Source organism: Plutella xylostella, chromosome 6 (genome assembly GCF_932276165.1).
Source record: "Plutella xylostella chromosome 6, ilPluXylo3.1, whole genome shotgun sequence".
Lineage (NCBI taxonomy): Eukaryota > Metazoa > Arthropoda > Insecta > Lepidoptera > Plutellidae > Plutella > Plutella xylostella.
In genome coordinates this window covers 5,976,196-5,999,176 of record NC_063986.1, presented here as the reverse complement: position 1 = coordinate 5,999,176, position 22,981 = coordinate 5,976,196, and the positions used below count along the sequence as shown (strand labels likewise).

The 22,981-nt window shown below is 37.2% G+C and overlaps 2 protein-coding genes across 2 annotated transcripts; both read right to left on the bottom strand.

Moving 5' to 3' along the window:
- Positions 1-4,729: 4,729 nt before the first annotated feature.
- LOC105389640 lies at positions 4,730-12,094 on the bottom strand. Its single transcript, XM_048621836.1, has 4 exons — positions 10,854-12,094; positions 9,879-10,050; positions 6,502-6,730; positions 4,730-5,717 (listed from the first exon to the last, which is right to left on the bottom strand). Exons 1-4 carry the CDS (start codon positions 11,064-11,066, stop codon positions 5,630-5,632), a joined length of 702 nt encoding a protein of 233 aa, XP_048477793.1. The 5' UTR covers positions 11,067-12,094; the 3' UTR covers positions 4,730-5,629.
- On the bottom strand, positions 8,947-10,596 carry LOC105389641. Its single transcript, XM_038120148.2, has 4 exons — positions 10,268-10,596; positions 9,879-10,050; positions 9,578-9,674; positions 8,947-9,195 (listed from the first exon to the last, which is right to left on the bottom strand). The coding sequence occupies exons 1-4, from the start codon at positions 10,478-10,480 to the stop codon at positions 9,174-9,176; spliced, it is 504 nt and encodes a 167-aa protein (XP_037976076.2). The 5' UTR covers positions 10,481-10,596; the 3' UTR covers positions 8,947-9,173.
- Positions 12,095-22,981: the final 10,887 nt, after the last annotated feature.

Genomic DNA, 22,981 nt, shown 5'->3' with positions numbered 1-22,981 from the left:
TTTGATACATAAGTATTTCGCCGCCGCGATGAGAAGGTATAAGTATTCCTAAAATAAAAACACATATTTTTTTAATAATTACTGTGGAAATTTTGGTAGACAATTGAAAGTTTGCATGACAGTGGTCTAGCAAAGCGCAGATCACATCTGCGTGATTCTAAATCGTAACGTCATTAAAATGATAGACTTTAAAGTATAAAAAAAAATACTTAAATACGTCCATAATAAAATACATACATTTACAAAATATAAAAAGCAGGCTCTTTATTTTTTATAATCTTTCTGAAAAACTAATAATAAAAGAGCTTGAAAATTTTTAATGTTGTCCATTGGATTTAATATGAAATTTCCTGGTGTTCACATCCAATTGACATCAACATTGAGAAGATCTCGGAGCCTGTCAGCGAGAATGGCACTACTAAAATTACACTTTGTATATGTTCCGTGGACGCATTTTGTAAGTTTTATGTAAAATCTCTATACAGAAACTTAGGTTTTCCCCGTTTGCTGCCAGTTTCTATAACTCTTTCTACTACTCGATTCGGTCTAAAGTAGGTAGGTACTTACATGAAAACATTAATGAAAAAAAGTTTATTTAACCAAAATGAATGGATTACACACAAGTTATGTTAATAAATGGGCATTCCATACCATATTAAGAAATTACGTTTTTAGCCAAGTTTCTTTTGAAACGTTATTTAGCCTATATATAATTCTTTAATTCTTACTTGGCACAAAAGGTAAACACTTAACAATCTTAGTTTGTCTATTTGAATTTAATTAAAGGCAAGTTTTTAAAATAAAACATAAAAACCAATGAAATTACAAACGATAATTATTATTTTCGCAATCAAACCTTTATTTTAGCTGTAATTTATTTGTTACAATACACTGACGTGCAAAGAAACTGTTCCACTTACAAAATGCAGACACTGGTTGCGACTATTGGCTATAGCTTGTTTGGCTACGGATCAATATATGGTTCCTTAATTTTTATATCATAACATTTTTTTTGTGAATATTTGTTAGATTTATTTATGTGTTTCTTGTTATGTGTTACGCGTATATTTCTTTTCCTCATTTTAGCTCGTTCTGCATATTTTTTTTTCATTTCTTCATATTTCTCGAGGTTTACTCGCTTCAGTTTCTCTCTGTATCGTCTTTGTTTTTCTGCATTAGTAAAGGGCCTCTTTCTCTTTACTTCTATTAAAAATGCTAAAAATAAAAACAATATGTATATGAAATAAAAATAAAAACGGACATTGATATCACAAGAGTAAATAAATTCAAGCAGAGGAGCGGCCCAAGTGCCTAGACCTGGCTGAAGATATCGAGTTGAAATTTGACCATAATATATATTTAAGTATATGGTCCCTTGAGGCTGTGAAACAATAATTTCCTCCACGTTTATGTGCAATAAACTTCGTTAAAACTAGATATCACTTGAGAAACTTACTCAGGTAATACTAAATTAGACCTAAAATAAAACATTAAAAAAAGGATGGCGTCATTGCTTAAAGCAATCTCTACCAGAGTACCAGTCAACTTTTGACCTAAATCCATACAAAGTCCATGAACGTAATCCTACACCACAGCGCCTTACACCGCGAGGTTCCTGACGGCCGGGTGATTGCACACATCAGGAGGTCCATGATTGTGCGCCCCCAGCACCTGGTACACTCGGCACGGGGTCGTGCACTTGGACTTGACCACCGCCATGCACTGCAGGCTGCTCCTCTTAGAGCACCGCCAGAATATGGAGTCCTTCTTGGAGGTCCGCCAGTACGTGTAGCCGTGGAAGAGCAGAAGCGGGTGCCTGCCGCGCCCTGACGGCAAAAGGTGACCTGTAGAACCGATAACGTTGCTTAGGCTTATTTGTTAGGTAAGTACGGTCGCCTGCGCCTAAAAGTATACAGGCGGAGTTTTTAAAATAGCGATCCCTGATGATGATGAGACCAGCTACATCTGTTATAAATCCAGGGACGTGTTGTGTGTGATGTGTGTAGCAGTGGTGTTTATGTGGATGTGCTTGAGCAATGTGAGCTTGAGATCGCTATTTTAAAAACTCCGCCTGTATACTTTTAGGCGCAGGCGACCGTACATACACATTATTTTTCGATTTCGATCGACATTTTAAACGAGTTCTTGAGTAGAGGCCACAAACAAGCAAGAGTAGCAAGAGAGTAGCCAGTTGAGGCTGGGTAGGACTGGAGGACAGAGGACTGTAGTGTGGCTCTCCTAGGAAAGGCCAGTGGACGATTACGGTTTTATTATGATGATGAGCTAATAGGGAATATGCAGGTGGTTCAAATAAAGGTCAAATATTATTTATAATAAACTTTGTTATTTCATAACTACGACTCCATCAATATTTTTGATTATAATTTATTTTTGAGCAAGTAAATGAAGTTGAAAAGTACCAAAAAACTTCGGTAAATTCTAACTTCAGAGAAACGTCACCCATTTTCTTAGGGCGGATGTGACGTCAAAATTCTTTATATATCAATCTCAGAATAATAACTTCTTTGCGTTTACGGCGGAAGTTAAATAAATGTCAAGTGTAAACAAAGAAATGTTAATGTCACCGAATTTTTGTGATGCTCGTTGTGATCAGATACGATGGATCCGATGGATCACATAAAAATTCTTCCAATAGATCCTAGCCTCCTATAACCTCTCCACTTCTTGTTTGATATGCTTGTTTGTTTGCAAAGTTTAGGACTTTTTATATTTTTTGTTGGTAGTGTATGGGCTGCCACTAGTTGTTCTATTGTAATGAGGCGTAAACAGCCATTCGCTAGTCAACGAGCCACTCAAATATGCTCCATATTGCAACACAATAAAATTAAATTTGGTATTGTAAGTATTATGACATGAACATGACACAAGTTGCTCTTTCTACTTTTAGGTTATAATGGCAGTCGTTAGTATATTTCAAAAGTTTTTATTTTTTTCTAAATTAAGTTATGGAAGAATTCTCGTAATCAGAAGAACTGGACAAATTAAATTTATTACGCACAATTTATTGTGTACAAAGGCCCTCTGGTTTGCGCGCTCCCATTTCAAAAGAGCTACTAGTAGCTATTTACGAGCTCCCATTACAAAACAGCCACTGGTCACACTTTATTACCATTATAAAACAGCCACTGATCACACTTTATACACTTCCTTTTTCGTTTGTTACCATGACAACATTGGTATTGGTATTAGGTAAAAAATCTATGCCGATTGACGGGACTCATTATTCTGAGCCGTGAAATTAAAAGATTATGACGTCACACCAGCCCGCCATCCTGACGGGAATTTCAAAGTGGTCGTGATGGTTGTAATTTTTTAACTTTCTTTAAAATACCTTAAATTACTTATTTTGGAGTTGAATTTTTTTTACTATAATAAAGTGATGTAAAACTATCCAATAAAAGTATTAAAAAAATTTATGCATATTCCCTATTGTGTGAATAAATAAAAAACTAAGTAGTTACTTACCTAAGTAGGTATATTCCTATCCTATATACCTATTTATTTAATAATGAAAATAAAATAACGAGGTTCTACATAATTATGATTTTATTATAATACTTCCCTCACCTTAGGTACATTCTTTAAACTACAGTATGATGCCGTCACAATTTCTGGGGGATAAAGGTAAGTCATAGCACATGACAGTGACACCATGATTTTTATAAAACAGATAACCTTTATCTAGATATTTTAAAACGACACTAGGAATACTTACTTAAAGTTAGGAAAATATTGGAAACCTTCATTTATTTCGTAAATGCATCGTAAATACATCATAGTTTCGTTATCTTCAGCTTTTGGCAAGCAAATACATAGAATGATTAACTTATTTTCTTTTCTAAGTTGATTTAAATATAAAATATAATAGTAACACATCTTATTTATTTAAAATTTTCGGGTAAAAAATATACCTAGTAAGATTTTGTTAATCTTTATGTGTATTGTTCTTTAGATTTATTGCATATTTTTTATAACCAATAAAATCATAAATGTATAAAATTAGGCTACAAAATATAGAAGTTAGTAAGTTTAATAATAAACAGTCTTTAAAATGATATAAGTAGATACGAGTAATATTCCTGAAATAAGATACCAGGAATTAGGAATTTATTAGAACTCTTAAATATTAATTTACTGACCGTTAAGAGATCGTTTAAGTCTACCCTAATTATAAATTATTCATTGTCTATATCTTAATTCTAAGTTACAATGTCGTGTACTACTGTATTATAATACTGCTAAATTAAAATGGTGTTCGATTCAATCACAATTTATTGCCATTAGTCCATCTAGGTACATTATCTTTTTCATAACATCTATATGCATATTTTGTACGAGTTTTATTGAAATATATGTTTTAACATACTTGTTACATAGTATGTTTTCTATGTAAACATTCTAAGTGGTACCTATATAGGAATTAGGAATATTTATGATGATCTATGACAATTATAATTAAAATTTCATTAAGATTAATTACCTACAGTTTATATGTATTTATAAGTGTATAATATTTGTATTTTGACGCATACCTACTAAGTTATAATTTTATTAAAGAATCATCAGTGTATCATCATTAATATAAATAACCATTTATACGAAGTATAAATACTAAGTTTATATTTATTACTGTTAATATAAGAACAATCTTCGTCATTCTGTGTAGAACATCGTCATCGTCAGCGTAACATGCTTCGTCAAGTTATATTGTTTAGTTCATTTTACCTTTTAATATTTTGTAAAATTTGATTTTAGCTTCGTGAAAAATAGTCCCTTGGCTCGTAAAAAGTAAAGTCAAGAAAACGACAAATACCTACAACAAAACTGAATCAACAAGAAGATAATGTATATATAAACAGTAAAATATATATTGTTTTGTAGGGAGGATTTATTGTGTGACTACTAAAGTGTCTCTTCTAAACTACGATCAATTAGCCTCTACAACTTAGCTGCCATGATATTGCAAATAGAAGGAAAAATGTTGCTTAGCTAGATTATTTAGGGATCCACTACCAAAAAAAATAATATATAATCACCTTAAATAAATTAACATACTAGAACACTCTGTAAATATAATAGGTATAATACCTACTTTATAATAAACTAAACAGGTATGTTTAGGAACAGTAAAGGAAGGATTGAGGATAAGAAGCTAAGTCCAGTCGAGAATCGAGACTGTATAGTTATAGAACTAGAGCATAGTAGGTATGCCTACATTATTACACTCGCGAGCAATGAAACAGTTCCACCTGCCATTGCTATCTGCTAACAGATATTTCATTCCACGCGAGTATATTCAAAGAACTTGAGACCAAGAAGAAGAAGTACCAACCTACATACTTGTAGTAATATTTCGAAAGATTCCTACAGGTTGAAAACTATTGTCCAAATTATCCTAAAACGAAGGATTCAACAAACGTTAAATACTCAGTAAAAAAAAGGTGGGAAAGAACCGTCTACTTCTTTCTTAACATCAGTGACACAGATCGGGAGCTTTTCGCAGGGGGGGTGGTCGTGGGCCTTCAGGGTGTAGCACTTGGGGCCCATACTGATGGCTCCCGCGCGACAACCCTTGAGTCTTCTGGAGCAGTACCACGTCACTCGGCCGTCAGCGTTGCGCTTCTGATAACTGTATGTGTATCCTGACAGTAGGAGCAGGGGATGCTTGCCGCCTCGCCGCGTCCATAGGTAGGTCCCTGTGGGCAGACAGAGATGGCTATTGAATTAGTGTCCCTACTTCGAGGTTCGGTTGCTTAGGTTGGTAAATAGCGATGAAATCCTTATACGAGTTGCATGCAGATATTTAAGACTGAATTGGAAACATTAAAAAACAGCTAAATGTTTTATAAAAATATATTTTAACTATTAACGATAGGAATAAAAACATCATAATAATAATGTTCAACAGGTAATATATACCTATAGATAACCTTATGATAAAATAGTATTTAACAACTTAATTCATAATGGTATTAAGGCACACCAGTTTGAAAATATTTAATGTATAGCAAAAAGATGTATTTAAAAGATCAAAAAATTTACTATCAAAATCTAATGATATTCTGTACATATTAATCATATAGTTTATATATTTACATATTTTAAAAAAAATCAATCAGTTAACCCCCAAAAAGGAGTGGCAAGTTTGCTTCATCAATAATTCTTCGTAAATTTAATGTGGATTGGAATTTAACTACCTAACTAACTTATGGTGCACAAGTCCACATTTGTAACATTTCGCTCTAGATCTTCATTTCGTACCCTTTATTAGAATAGTTCAGCTTTATTCTCACACTCATCTTGAATTTATCAGGTGTATAAAATAGCTGAACACCAAGGCACATATTAAATTTTTACCACTGTCATAACTTTTTGTAATCCCGTAAAAAATATTTACTGTTACAAGTCCAATTTACAAAGTAATTTACGTATTGACAGTGCAAAATGAACAAACGTCAGTTATAATACGAGCGGACAAACACATTGTTCCGCTTCACGAAGCGCGGTTTCCCGTGCGAGTGCGAGCCCCAAGCGTCGATCACAGCGTAGCTGGCGTCCGTGAAGACCTTAGCTGTGCACCGCTTGCTGGTGCCAGGCTGGACCATGGTGCAGCGCCACTGGGTCATCTGCTGGCTCCGCTTCACCAGGCTGTAGGAGTAGCCCTGCACTATGAGCAGTCTGCCGCCGCGCTGGGATGTGCCGAAGCCGACTGGAAAGCGGATTTTTAGGGGTGCGTTTATTGGACTTTCATTGGTTTGGTTTGAGAAGACGTTTAAGTTGCAATTCAATTGAGGGTGACTTGTGCCAAACATTTTAACGTATTTAAATCTATTATAGGTTTAAATACGTTTAAAATTTTGGTGCAAGGTGGACCCTTGGTTTAGAAATATAAAATGTAGTCAAGAGATTGTGAAACAAAGTAAATAACGGAATACCCGTATATTAGCAACGATGTACGATTTATTCATATGAATTAATAATAACACAACAGATAGATAAGTATCTGGTAAGTTTTTTGGTCTTTAGTATAATGAAGGGTTATTTGACAAAAAAAACTCACTGAATGGCATTCTATAGCTAGAATTGTATTATTATTTTTTACCGGAAGTACCTAATGTTTCAAATTTTGAAATATTTTCCGGAAGCCATTCGCTTGTAAGTATTAGGCTTGTGCGTGTGCGTATGTACTTGCTTCTCTAGAGTCCCGTCGGGGTACAAGTAGATGTGTGCGTTGCACATGTTGGTCTTCACACAGCGATACCGCCTCCCGTTCTTAACGGCCTTATGCCATTTGTACGAGAATCCATCGACTAGTACCAAGTTCTGTCCGTCAGTTAATTCTATGAAATGAACTGGAAGAAATGAAATTATTTGTTTCACCTGAGATTACCTTTTGTTTTTGCTGAGCTTCAGCTGCATCGAAAATTTACGTAATAAAGAAATATAGGATATTCTAAATAAGCCCAAAAAGTGTTACCTAGTTTATTAAAAACGAATAATCGGAGCGCTCCAGCTCTTTTGTGCTACGTGGTTTCACTGCTTTTGTCCTATCCAACCCACATCCCAATGTTTTGCTAATTTTCAAAATTTGTTTAGAATGACGAGCCGACCTACCTTTCGGCTTATTATACCAGTTTAGCAACAGGAAACATATATTAATATATAATATAAGTTAATTTAATAAGCATGGTCTATCAGCAGTCACCCTACAAGATGTAAAGTAAATTTTGTGGTAAGTATGGTGTGTATAAATTAAAGTATTCATTATTTTCGAATCAAAAATACTTTATACAACCAATAAAAATAACAACGAGGCACTTTATGATAACCTAATTTTATTGTTAACCATAGGTTTTAATTTTATGATTTTACAAATAGGACAATTTTTATAGAGTAACTTTAACAAAACCTCTTGTTTGAATAATTGATTTCATATTTTCCCAAAGCATTTAGCCTGTACTCGGTGGGCGGGTGGTGGTGTGTGCGAACTTGTCTCTCCAATGTGCCATCAGGGTGTAGGTAGACATGAGCGGTGCAGACATTCGTCTTCACACAACGGTATCGCCTCCCATTCTTTATGCGTATATCCAATGAGTAAGCGTAACCGTCAACGGATATCAACTGCCTTCCATTTGCTAGTTCCATTACAAAAACTGGAACTGAAATAACTTTATTTAGATACTATTACATGATTATGTTTTATTTTTGAACAAAATAATCAAATAAGCTCATCCAATCCAGATCTGCTTCTATTCAGAGCAGTTTTGCATCTGGAAATGATACCCTACCATTTTTAGGGTTCCGTAGCCAAAATGGCAAAAACGGAACCCTTATAGTTTCGTCATGTCCGTCTGTCCGTCTGTCACAGCCGATTTACTCGGAAACTATAAGTACTACAGTGATGAAATTTGATGGGAATATGTGTTGTATGAACCGCTACAAAAATATGACACTAAATAGTAAAAAAAAGAATTGGGGGTGGGGCCCCCCATACATGTAACTGAGGGATGAAATTTTTTTTTTCGATGTACATACCCGTGTGGGTATCAATGGAAAGGTCTTTTAAAATGATATAAAGTTTTCTAAAAAACATTTTTCTTAAAGTGAACGGTTTTTGAGATATCAGCTCTCAAAGTCGTAAAAAGTATGTCCCCCCCCCCTCTATTTTTATAACTACGGGGTATAAAATTCTAAAAAAAATAGAGGTGATGCATGCTAATTAACTCTTTCAACGATTTTTGGTTTGATCAAAGTATCTCTTATAGTTTTTGAGATAGGTTGATTTAACTGTAATTTTGGTTAAGTTATTATCGGGAGAGTTTAGGCTCCATTCACCAGGTGTATAAATTGACATAATAAGTTTATTATATTTGCTGCTACGGAACCCTTTGTGCGCGAGCCCGACTCGCACTTGGCCGGTTTTCATATTCATGTTGCAACTATCTCGAACAGCTAGGCTATTTTACAAATAGGAATTTTTTTATAGAGTTTTCTACAACGAGTAACTTTAACGAAACCTCTGGTTTGAATAATCGATTTCATATTTTCCGAAAGCATTTAGCCTGTACTCGGTGGGCGGGTGGTGGTGCGTGCGAACTTGTCTCTCCAATGTGCCATCAGGGAGAAGGTAAACTTGAGTATTCTACTTCATTTCACTTTTTTTGTCTCTCAGCTCTGGAACAGTGAAATAAAAAGATTTTTGACAGTAACAATGTTTGAATGCTAACTAGCCGGATCTCCACCAGACGATCCAACGCGATCCGATCGCCCAATCCAAGAAGTTTAGTATGTAAAATTCCATGGATCGGGCGATCGGATCGCGTTGGATCGTTTGGTGGAGATCCGGCTATTATCCATCTATTATTATTTTTTTAGCTATGCTTGTATATGAAATTAATTTATACTCATTTGTAAAAATAGAAAAACCCATATACATAATTATTATTAAACAGTTATTAAATTTAATAATTTTTAAGATATCTGACCCAGTTGGGCAGTATAATCTGGGCAATTGCAGAAGTCAGTGGTTTATTGCTAAGAAGAGAGATGATCTTACCTTCTTGATAACCTTACTTTGGCTTGATTCAGCCAGTCACCTATGATTTCTTTTAATGTCTCTTCTGTAGCATCTGCATATACATTTTTACAAATATCTGAAAATATAAATATGCCAAATTATAGCTAAAATACTATTACAGACAATAAGTGCAGCATTTACTGTCATAACTCTCGGCTGTATGTAAGACGAGATTATTCGGTAATTAATAATTAGTTTTATTGTTTACATAATAAACGTAAATGCGGTAAATTATAATAATAGGTATATTATTCATATAAATACCTATAAAGGTACTTACGAAATATAATTTGACAAGTTTCCGTGACAAGAAATGATTTCTTGTCAGAGTTCTTCATCTTCTTTCCTGTCAGAGAATACTGCTGGGCTACGACATCAAGCAATATTCTTCTGAGCAGGTTTGTCGTCAAAGAACGAGGGTTTTTACCTCCAATGCCTGCTAAGAATTTTACCTGAAAAAATTAAGACTTTTAAACATTCAACATATAACTTATACAGCGTCGGGCTGGTTGGCAATTAATTACTCAACTACTTCCTAACTTGCAACTATTCTATTAGAGTTCATTTGTTAGTTTTGAAACTGCAAATTGCTTATTTATGTTTAATCTACATTAAAAAGACAAATAATGAAGTGTGAATATTTAAAAAAATTAAGAGACTCTTACTTACAATAGCCTGTTTATTTTGGGTATCTTTCAGTTGGTCATTTAAATGACAGAAACTTTCATCATCCTTTACTGGAAGGGATGTCAGAAAATCTGGCACAGAGAAAACATCTTCTCTTGGTCTCTTAAATGAAACTTCTGAAGGGGCAAAAAATATACGATGACACTGTTGCATTGCATACTGATGACTTATAGGAAATTCTGTAACAGAAAACATCCATGAACATATTCAACATCCTCTAAATATCCCATGTAGGTGATATAAATTAATTTAAAAATGTAATATAATTATGTCGGCGAAGGTGAGGGGTGCGGCAGTAGCTCTCCAACTCCATCAGATATAGTAGGTATATAGGCGTACAATGGGATCCGGGCTTGATGGAAACACTCTTAGTAGCAATCACTTCATTTATTAGGTAGGTGCACTTTACAGAATACAAGTCGGTAACAATGATACGAAACGCTAGTTAGTCGTTTTAAAGGAAGAATAAAAAATCTTTTTTCCGCAAAAGATTTTTTTTTAAATAGTGGAAATTAGTAGAATATCTGCTTAGTTACATTTATAGATAAAATGCTATCGATTATTATATTTTTATATATAGACCGGAAGCCGCTAGCGTATATTGAGGAGGCTTATGATAATGTTCGTGGACTTCTTTCTCCAGCGTCCCGTCATGTTTAAGGTAAATGTGGGCCTTGCAGTTATTTGTGCACCGGTATCGCCTGCCGCTTTTCACGTTGGTATCCAATTTGTATGTGTAGCCATTTACGCTGACATATGTTTTCCCGTTGCCTAAATCCATGACAGTGACTGGAAAAAACACATATTTATGATTAATTTGAAAAAAAATCTTAATCCCATTAAAATATAAAGATAGCCAGATAGGTATCACGATGAGCAAAACCGTTGCTTGTATGATTGTAATAGGAGAGAATAAAAAATCCTTTTCCGTAACTGATGGTTAAACCAATCTCATTTTTTTATTACAATTATTTGCTTGATGCTAGTTAAACTTTAAGGTATTTTCCAGAAGCTAATCTTCTATAGTTAGGAGCCTTATGGTTATGGTCGTGGACAATTCTCTGAAGGGTTCCGTCGTGGTTGAGGTAAAGGTGGGCCTTGCAGCTCGTGGTGCACCGGTAGCGCCTGCCGTTGCCGATGTAGATATCCAGCTTGTATGTGTAGCCATTAACGCCGAGATATGTTTTCCCGTTGACCAATTCCATTACAGTGACTGGAAAAATATATTTATGGATAATGTTTTTTTTTCATTATTTCATATTCTGTGTGCTATCAGTGCAATGCTCAATCGACTGTTGATGATCCCTCGCATCCCCTTCTCTTTCACCGTAAGACGACGCGGTAGAATTGCACTTGAATTAGGTTTTGTTGAACTAGTTGCCAAGAAATAAAAAAAATACCTTTTCGGTAACTGGTTGTGAGGTGCCGTTTTCATAGCGACCGGTAAGCAATTATTATAAAAGGAGAGACATATGCCAATTATTTTAAAAAAAATCGTACAAATACGAACTGTATTATTTTTATTATAATTTTCTTAATGCTAGTTAAATTTTTACGTATTTTCCAGTAGCCAATCGTCTATAGGTAGGAGGCGTATGATTATGTTTGTGGACTTCTCTGTTCAGGGTTCCGTCACAGTTTAGGTAAATATAAGCCTTGCAATCACTTGTGCACCGATACCGCCGGCCGCTTCTCACGTTGTGATCCAATTTGTAAACGAAGCCATTCACATTGAGACAAGTTTTTCCATTTGCCAATTCCATTACAGTTACTGCAATGACATAAATAGACCACGTAATATAATTGTTCTACTACTGTTGGAGGAGCTGAGAAGGGAAAATAAAAACGCCTGTCCCTCAACAGCATCTAGTATCAAGTTACCATCTCGGCTGTTCTAGAATGAGAGAAAACGTAATATACAGTAAAATCGAAAACATTACCCTCCTCCTTCGGCAGTCGGATAACAAGTAAAATAATGCATCTGCAAAGTAGTCATAAATAAAAGGCGTGTAAGTAAAATTTTAATTATAATTGGCTTTGCTAGTTAATTTTGACGTATTTTCCATTAGCAGCTAACCGTTTATAGTTAGGAGGTTTGTGATTATGTTCGTGGACTTTTTTCAGAAGGGTTCCGTCTTTATTCAGATAAATGTGAGCCTTGCAGTTATTGGTGCACCGGTACCGCCTGCCGCTTCTCACGTTGGGATCCAATTTGTAAGTGAAGCCATTCACATTGAGCAAAGTTTTTCCATTTGCCAATTCCATTACAGTTACTGGAAAAAATATTAATGAAGTAAGACCAGTTTATTCTGTCAAAACTCAGTTAACATTGCAGCCACCGCTAAAATCAAAAACTAAGTATATAGATAATTATTACGACACGCGCGTAGCCAGCCAGCCAATTTAATTAAATTACATATTCCGTGCTTAAATTTTAACATATTTTCCATTAAGTAATTGTTTGATATTTGGAGGCTTATGATTATGTTCATGGACTTGCGTTTCCAGAGTGCCATCCGGGTTCATATAGATGTGCGCCTTGCACCCGACAGTACAGCGGTATCTTCTGCCATTCTTAACGCACTTGTCCAAGGTGTACGTGTAGCCGTTAACGTAATACTGTTTCTTTCCATTTACGAATTCTATTTCTGTGACTGCAAAACAATAAGAAATAAAGAATGATAAAGTTCAGCACGTGGGTACGAAATGTACACGTATGTAGCGATGTATAGAAAAATAATTTACACATATAATCGCATTCAATCGCATAGAAATAACTTTAATTAGTCGTAGGGCGTCTCAAACTTGAACGCTTATTATTGTTTTATAAATAACTAGCTGTTCCCGCGAGCTTCGCTTCGCCTTAAAAAGTTTTCCGGTGGGAATACCGCGATAAAAAGTAGCTTATGTTCTTTCTCAGGGTCTAGAATATGTGTATACCAAATTTCATTCAAATCCGTTCAGTAGTTTTTGCTTGAAAGAGTAACACAGAGACAGACACAGTTACTTTCGCATTTATAATATTAGTTAGGATTAACGTCGTCTACGTTTGAGTAAACGTACAAATTTATTGCTACTAGTTTATTTATAAAAAAAATCGGATGAAACAACTCGAAGAAGCTCTCTTCTACATAATTATTTCAGAAAAAAAAAACATTAATGATTGGTCAACATCAACAAAACTTAACACTGTTTTTCATTATAATCTTACGTATTTTCCACAAACAAGCTTCTTATACTTGGGGGGCTCATGATTGTGTATGTTAACTTGTTTCTCGAGAGTGCCATCAGGGTGCAGATACAGGTGGGCCAAGCAACGGTTGTTGGTCGTACAACGGTATCGCCTTCCGTTCTTTACTCCATTGTGAAAAGAGTATGTGAAACCTCGAACGGATATGTACGTTTTTCCATTGGTGCATTCCATTACGGTGACTGTGAGACGAAAAAAGTAAGTATTTTTTAAGGAAAATACATGATACATATACATACAGTAAAACTATAAAGTCCTGAAAACGGAAGTGGATTCTCACTAATTGTTTAAGACCGTATTTAATGGAACTATTATATTTATTTAAGGACAAATCCGTTAAAAAGCTATTATCAATCGGTATTTTATTTTTAAAACGTATGTAAATGTAAGTAAATAACTGACAATGATAAAAAGTCTCAGCAAAATCGCACTCTTTAATGTCATGCCTTTAGGGCGCCTTCAAATTAGTCGCTAAGTGTCGCGCGACTGCAGCGCTGCTGCAGCGCTGCAGCCGCGCTGCTGTCTAAATTCCATATAAATTATTAACGCGCGACTGCAGCGCTGCTGCGGCGCTGCAGTCGCGCATCTTTTAAATTACAAAATTTATATGGATTTTGACAGCAGCGCGGCTGCAGCGCTGCAGCAGCGCTGCAGTCGCGCGACACTTAGCGACTAATTTGAAGGCGCCCTTATAGTTGGACTGTAGGTAGGTACGTAATATTATGAATAAAATAAAATAATTGCCACATAAAATCGATTATATTAATGGACTCTTCTGTACAATTTAATGTATCTTCCAGAAGGCAATCGTCTATACTGTGTAGGCTTATGACTATGTTCATGGACCTGTCTCTCCAGGGACCCATCGGGGCGAAGAAAAACGTGAGCCTTGCAATGTTGAGTACAACGATATTTCCTCCCATTTTTTACGTTGTTGGCCAAAGTGTATGTGAACCCATTAAATAATTAAAATATAAGATTTTCCATTTGTCAACTACATAAATATGACTGTAACAGATTTATTTTTTTTAAACAATCCCGTATATAATTATTTGTAAGTGTTAAACGGTGAAGGAAAATATCATGAGGAAACCTTCATATGTATACGTAAGTACATATATTTAGCAGACATTAAGCCGCTGTGGACCAGCGTTTTGAGAAATGGTTCAAGATTGGGAATACAGCTTAGACCAGGCCAACTGTACATAGGTTCCATTCGACTGTGCCAGGTTCAATATAACAATATTTAAATTGTTTATACTGCATAATAATTGCATCAAAATTGAAACACAAAGAGCATTAATCAGAAATATAAAGTTTTATTCTTCACAACTGAAAACAATTTAGTTTGATCCCAGTTTATAATTACTTGTATTATAATTTAATGTATTTTTCACAAGCTAATTGTTTATACTGTGTAGGCTTATGACTATGTTGATGGACCTGTCTCTCCAGGGTTCCGTCGGGACGAAGAAAAACGTGAGCCTTGCAATTATGAGTACAGCGATATTTTCTCCCTTTTTTGACACTGTTGGCTAAAGTGTATGTAAACCCATTGATCATAATATAAGTTTTTCCATTTGTCAACTCCATCATTGTGACTGTAACAGAAAATTTAATTTTAAAATAAATCTCGTCTATAAGGATGACAGGTATATTTACAATGCAGATGGCAGAACCGTAGAGTTGGCCCGTATGGAATCAGTTGAATATTGCAGTAAATTACCAATCGGAGAGGTGCTGACGTGCAGAGTATGTGTGGTCGGTCGTACATGCGAAAATTGGCTCACATGAGAGCCCAGGAACGAAGCCTCTCTTCGCTGTGACCGAAAACGGTCTGGATAGATATAATATGTATATAAATTACCAATAATTTTGAATAAGGTTTTCATTGAAGACTATGAACCGAAACATATTTTGATAACGATATTTTTTTATTATTGTTACGGTGAAGGAAAACTTTGTGAGGAAACCTGCATATATAAATATATTTAGCACCCACCAATCCACTGTGGACCAGAGCGTTTTGAGAAATGGTCCAATCTTGGAAATGTCGTTTAGACCAGGCCAAATGGACATAGGTTCCATTCGATTGTGCCAGGTTCAGGTACTCAAACACCCTGATAGATAAAATATAGTGTTTGTACTGCATAATTGCATCAAAATTCAAACACGAAGAGCATTAATTAGAAATATTAAGTTTTATTATTAGTCTTTCACGACTAAAACTTCACAATAATAGACATAGTTTGACCCCAGTTTATAATTACATGTATTATAATTTAATGTATTTTCCACAAGCCAATTGTTTATACTGTGTAGGCTTATGATTATGTTCATGGACCTGTCTCTCCAGGGACCCATCCGGGCGAAGAAAAATGTGAGCCTTGCAATGTTGAGAACAACGATATTTCCTCCCTTTTTTGACGTTGCATAAAGTGTATGTGAACCCATTCACTAAAATATACGTTTTTCCATTAGTTAACTCCATAAATATGACTGTAAAAGAAAAATTCATTTTAATAGCAACCTCGTCAAAAAGGATGACCGATATAATATACAATTCAGATGGCAGAACCGTAGATTTTGCTCGTATGGAATCACTTAAATATTGCAGTAAATTACCATTTCGAAAAAATAATTTTGAATAAGGTTTTGAATTGAAGACTGTGCCCCATGACATATTTTTTAACCATTTTTTAAAATAAATTGTAACTGTTAAACGGTGAAGGAAAACATCGTGAGAAGATCTGCATATACGTAAAAATATTAAGCACCTACCAAGCCGCTGTGGACCAGCATGGTGGGAAATGATCCATGCTTGGGAATGCTGTTTAGACCAGACCCAATGCACATAGGTTCCCTGAGAGATGAGAATATAATAGAGTGTTTCACAAATTCAAACATGAAGAGCTTTGATCAGAAATATAAAATTTTATTATTAGTCACATTTTTTATAGTGTTACCCGATTTTATGATTAGGTACATGTCTTTATAATTTAATGTATTTTCCACAAGCTAATTGTTTATACTGTGTAGGCTTATGACTATGTTCATGGACCTGTCTCTCCAGGGTTCCGTCGGGGCGAAGAAAAACGTGAGCCTTGCAATGTTGAGTACAGCAATATTTCCTCCCATTTTTGGCGTAAGCTAAGGTATATGTGTACCCATTAACTAAAATATAGGTTTTTCCATTTAACAACTCCATAAATATGACTGTAAAAGAAAAAATAATAATTAAAGGCAATCTTGAAAAATATATGACCAGTATAATATAAATCTTAATCTAAGACGGGAGAGCCGTATAGCTTTCGCAATCGACACTATGCTACGACCACTTTGGCACATCCAAGAAAACATCGTGAGGAAACCTGCATATTTAGCTCTCTTTAAGCCGCTGTGGACCAGCTTGGTGGGAAATCGTCCAAGCTTGGTAAAGCTGTCAGACCAGGCGATATGCACATAGGTCGTTTATAGTGTTTCGTAGTTGTGGCCGTGCACCTTTTTTTCAGGGTTCCGTCGGGATTGTTTATTATTATTAAAATTGATAGGTTTGTTGAAACAAACAATATATTTTAGTTCTAATAAAAATAAGTTATATGTACATTTATTTGTATTATGTATGTGCTAATATAATCTATTACATTCAACATTGAACTATGTACACATTGATTTACCCTAAGTTAGTCTACAGTTCATTATTCCTCAAGTTCAAAGAAGAAGTAGTTGAGGTGTTCTGAGCAGTCGTAACAGTACTGCACACATTTGGCGACACTGTAGTTGAATTAGCCGAGTTCGAAGCAGTTATTACTGAACCTCGCATATTGATTGCGGCAACGCTAAGCACGCTCAAAGTAGATGTAGTTGAACAACGCACGCCTGATGTTGTAGTAGGATTAGTAGCACTGTCGCTCTGAGACGTCATCGTTGCCTTATGCTCATATGTGTTTGCATTACTTGCGCTGCGGGTATACTGGAACGTAACAGATGCGCTGACTTCATGAGTATGCGAAGAGCTACGGCCAGCCACAGCTGGTGAGGTTTGATTGCTCACGCTGCTTCGAGATCCAGTTGTTAAACCGTCCGCTGTTGCACTGCTGCGAGTCACAGCAGCTATTGCGACGCTATGAACCGCCGTTGGACGGTGAACTGGCATGCTGCTCGGAACCAAAATTGTTGGACCATGCACTATTGCGCTGCTTGGAGACACAGTTGTTGAACCATGCAATGTTGGAGATACAGTCGTTGAAACGTGAGCTGTTGTGTTGCTCCGAGAATATGTTGCTGTTGTTGCTGACGTTGCTGTTAAGAGATTTAGTTTTGCGTTGCAGTAAACTTTCCTTAAACCATGCTGCGTAGCGCTACTGTGAACTAAAGTTGTTGAAGCATGTCCTGATGCGATGCTTGGAGACACAGTTGTTGAACCATGCAATGTTGGAGATACAGTCGTTGAAACGTGAGCTGTTGTGTTACTCCGAGAATATGTTACTGTTGTTGCTGACGTTGCTGTTAAGAGATTCAGTTTTGCGTTGCAGTAAACTTTTCTTAAACCATGCTGCGTAGCGCTACTGTGAACTGAAGTTGTTGAAGCATGTCCTGATGCGATGCTGTGAACAACAGTCGTTGAAACATGTGCTATCCCGCTACTGTGGACCTCAGTTGTTGATATGTGCGATGTGGCACTACAATGAGCCATAGTCGTTGAACCGTGTGCTGTCCCGCTACTGTGGACCACAGATGTTGAAGCATGCGGTGTTGCACTACCACGGCCCATAGTCGTTGTGCCGTGTGCTTTTGCACCGCTGTGAATAGTAGTCGTTGAACCGTGTACTGCTGCATTGCTGTGAACCACGGTCAATGAACTTTGCGTTGCTGCGGTGCTGCGAGCCATATTTGTTGAACCATGCGCTGTGCTTTTGTCAGCTACAGTCGCTGCGTGTGTAACAGTTTCCACATCGAGGGCGGCCGTAGTAGCCACCGTGGTTTCCTGTCAAGTGACAGTGGCCGTGGTTTGCGGCGGAACCTTGGTCTTAGCACGAACGTACTGTCCATCAGGCAGTTCCTCGTAGACTTCTGGTGCATGCGTGTGGTGGGACACTAGTTTCTCGACGTTGCCGTGGTTGTCGAGGTAGACGTGCGCGGGGCAGCCGGCCGAGCACCGGTAGCGCTGGCGCCCGGAGCTGTTGCTGCAGTGGAACGAGTATGTGTATCCTTTTACCAAAATATACGCATTCCCATTGGGTAACGGCAGATATTGCACTGAAAAATTGTATGTTGCGTTTATTACTGTCTAGGATAGGAAACCTTAATGGTTAGAATCTAAAATATTAGGTAATAAGTAACTATAGAGATACACAAAATAAAAATATGTTACGTAAGTATCTAATGTATTTATTATCTCGTGTGAGTCTTAGATGAAAGGTTCATGAATTGAATAAGAAAAAAAATACTATTTCGTGTATAACAATATTTATTCATAATTACATAATATTTCATAATTGTATAATAATTAAATCTATATAACTATTTCCCCTACCTTTTGATTATATTATGTATGTACTTATGTAAAAAAAAAACACGCACTCACGCCTTGTACTAATGTACTCCCTTGCGGGGTAGGCAGAGGTGCATTGCTGCACCCACTTTTCGCCAGAGTGTTATGTTAGCCCCAATGTAATAGGGGGCGGGCCTATTGCCATTTTACGGGCACATCCAAGACCCGAGAACAAATATCTGTGTTTAAACAAATATCTGCCCCAGCCGGGAATCGAACCCGGGACCATCGGCTCAGTAGTCAGGGTCACTAACCACTTATGTATTTAAGTATTTATTATTAAACATGAATGTTTACTACATTTTGTACACCTTCCTCATTTACGTGGGTGGTCTGAAAAGTTTCCGACCTAACATAGATACAAGACTTTTTTTCTTAAAATTTATTTTTATTCTTCTACATAGTCTCTCATATAGTAATAAGGCAGCGCCAAAACTCGGATTTATTGCGCCTAAACTGCGCCAACAGAGCATTGGAAATATTCATTCGAACACGTCGTTGGTCTGACGTTAGCAAACGCGGCAGCCAACGCGCGGACAGCCTTCTCATGCCTAAATCTTGATTTAATATGTGACAAACACGTTCTCTGGACATTTTCATTGCCTCTGCTATCTCTCTCACTTTAATTCGGCGGTCGTCTAACACCATTTGGTGAACTTTAGCGATGTTATCGTCAGTAGTTGCAGTTTTTGGACGTCCCGAACGCTCATCATCTCCGAAGCTCTTACGGCCACGTTTAAATTCGGCTCAACAAAATTTTACTGTGGTAAATGACGGTGAAGAGTCCCCGTACACAGAATCTAACTCATCTTTGATTTGCGTAGGGGCATTCCCTTTCAAAAACAAATATTTTAAGACAGCTCGATACTCGATTTTTTCCATTTTCACAGAAATGCTCACATCGACTCACTCAAACGACTGTAAAATAAAAACCGCGCGTCAAAAATGGCTGAAACTTTGAAGTGTTGCTGTCAAAAGATGTACAATTACATTCCCTGACTTTAATTGATGTATGCCACCATCTTCACGTTGAGGTCGGAAACTTTTCAGACCACCTACGTATTCTTTAAGTCTCTCCTCCACCCAAAGGTTGCCTGGAAGAGATCGCTTTTAGCGATAAGGCCGCCTATTGCGATTGTAAATTGTTTTTAAGTCAATAAAGTAGTATTCTATTCTATTCTTCTATTATTCTATTAATTGACCATGTTCCAACCCTCTGCTATACCTACCCGCCATAAATACGGCTTTTTGATTGGTGGAACTCGTTTATCGCCGTCGATAACACACCCTTGAATCAGTCGTTGCAACACTCTACAGCTTGACATACAGCCCGTTCGCCGTCCTCGTGTACACGGGGGGCGGGTGCGAGTGCTCGTGCACCTGTCTGTCCAGCGCCCCGTGCTGCGTGAGGTACACGTGCGCCTTGCAGCCCACTGTACAGCGGTACCTGCGCCCGCTCTTGATCGCCGAGTGCTTTATTGGGAATATGAACATATTTGACCCGGCTTGATAACTGTCTTCGCGTTAAGCTATCCCTCCCGGGTTTATCTACCTGCAGCCGCTGCACAGGTGCGTTATCGACAAGATAAACGTCACTATATCGCGATTCGCCATAAATTCGGCGCTGTGATTAGTCGAACGCGCATTACACGATTTATCGATGTCGATAAATGACCTGTGCCGTTGCAACACGACCTACACCTGCTGTCTTTGCGTTGACCTGGCTATATCTACATGCTACCGCTGCACAGGTGCGTTATCGACAAGATAAACGTGACATTATCGCGATTTGCCATAAAGACGGCGCTGTGATTGGTCGAACGCACATTATACGATTTATCGACATCGATAACAAACCCGTGCAGCGGCAGCAGGTAAATATAGCTCGGGAGGGTTGAAGCATGGCCAGGGTAAGATAACGCGATTCGCTCTAAATACAGCGCTGTGAATGCTCTGATCAGTGGAACACGCATTAAACGAGTTTATCGACGTCGATAACAGACCCGTGCCGCTGCAACACTCTACAGCTTGACATACAGTCCGTTCGCCGTCCTCGTGTACACGGGGGGCGGGTGCGAGTGCTCGTGCACCTGTCTGTCCAGCGCCCCGTGCTGCGTGAGGTACACGTGCGCCTTGCAGCCCACTGTACAGCGGTACCTGCGCCCGCTCTTGATCGCCGAGTGCTTTATTGGGAATATGAGTACATTTATTTGACCCGGCTTGATAACTGTCTTCGCGTTAAGCTATCCCTCCCGGATTTATCTACCTGCTGCCGCTGCACATGTGCGTTATCGACAAAATAAACGTCAGTATATCGCGATTCCCAATAAATACGGCGCTGTGTTTGGAGGAACGTCGACGTAGATAAACTTCACTATATCGCGATTCACCATTAATATGGCTCTGTGATTTTTGCAACGCGCATTAAACGAGTTTATCGACATCGATAACGAACCCTCATGCTATATCTACCTACTCCCGCTGCACGGGAGCGTTATCGACGTAGATAAACGTCACTATTTCGCGATTTGCCATATATGCAACGCGCATTAAACGAGTTTATCGACGTCGATAACAGACCCGTGCCGCTGCAACACTCTACAGCTTGACATACAGTCCGTTCGCCGTCCTCGTGTACACGGGGGGCGGGTGCGAGTGCTCGTGCACCTGTCTGTCCAGCGCCCCGTGCTGCGTGAGGTACACGTGCGCCTTGCAGCCCACTGTACAGCGGTACCTGCGCCCGCTCTTGATCGCCGAGTGCTGAGAGTATGTGTAGCCGTTGACCAGCATGTACTTCTTGCCGTTTGCTAGCTGCATTTCTGTTACTGCGGAGGAATGTTGGAGGGGTTATGTTACTAATGGTAACACAATGATAGGTGTATGGATCGGCTGGGTTATATATAATTATGTCATCGTTAACCACTATGGGGCCACAATCGTCATGGAACTAGATCAATGTTCAAGAATTCATCTAAATAATCCTGTATTTTGGTTGATGCATTTATACCAAAGTAGGTACCTAGTCTAGAACTGTATAAAATTACACGACTATTGAAGGATGAGAAATACACAATTGCTACTACAACAATAACTTTATTAGTATTTAAGACATACTTCTAGTACTGTATAAAATATTACGACTATTGAAGGGATTAGAAATACACAATTAATACTTACAACAATAACTTTATTAGTATTTAAGACATACTTCGTAGAAAGTAATTAAATAATGTACCAAAAGACTACACAATGCACACTAATACCTTATCTTTAATTAAATGAGGTAAAAGAAGCGTTCACTTTATCTTAGTATACAAGACCCCAGCAGACCGACCCCAAAACTCCGAATAACTTTTATTCGATTTTGACAAATTACATACCTACATAATGAAATCGTAATAAACGAAATATTTTAACACCAAAATTGGGATTGTGAATGATTCAAAACTAGGAAGTTTGATATTTAAAATATCGTAATAATCATATTTGTAAAAAAAACTGAAAATGTGTACCCGTATAATACGTACTATTCAGTAGGTAGTTGGTTTTATCCAGGATTTTTTTACTGAAATGGTCTCTACAATACTCTACATTCTACTACACATAAGGAATATTATCATGTTCGTTTATATAATTTTACATGATTATTTTAATATAAACAGCCTTAATATATAACGCACAATCACTAGTATTACTTATAGGGTGTCCAATACTAATAATTTACTCAGATCAAACACGAAATAATAGTTTAGAAAACAATTTGGTACAGTAAAAACATGATAATTTAGTATTGTAATTATTATTATATTAATTTCGGATATTAAGCTTCTGGAATCTGCACCAGGGAGAGATTTTACTCTATGGCCAACTCTGAAAAGATGCACTAAAAATA

Excerpts from the sequence above, each read along its gene's own strand:
- LOC105389640 (XM_048621836.1), bottom strand. The coding sequence starts at position 11,066 with ATGGATTTAGGCAACGGGAAAACATATGTCAGCGTAAATGGCTACACA. Across the intron at positions 10,051-10,853 it reads CTTCCGGTCTATATATAAAA|GTAAAATTCTTAGCAGGCAT; the intron begins ATATAATAATCG and ends TAATTTTTTCAG. Across the intron at positions 6,731-9,878 it reads AACTTGTCAAATTATATTTC|TCGGCTTCGGCACATCCCAG; the intron begins GTAAGTACCTTT and ends TCCGCTTTCCAG.
- LOC105389641 (XM_038120148.2), bottom strand. The coding sequence starts at position 10,480 with ATGTTTTCTGTTACAGAATTTCCTATAAGTCATCAGTATGCAATGCAA. Across the intron at positions 10,051-10,267 it reads CCCAAAATAAACAGGCTATT|GTAAAATTCTTAGCAGGCAT; the intron begins GTAAGTAAGAGT and ends TAATTTTTTCAG. Across the intron at positions 9,675-9,878 it reads AACTTGTCAAATTATATTTC|ATATTTGTAAAAATGTATAT; the intron begins GTAAGTACCTTT and ends TTATATTTTCAG.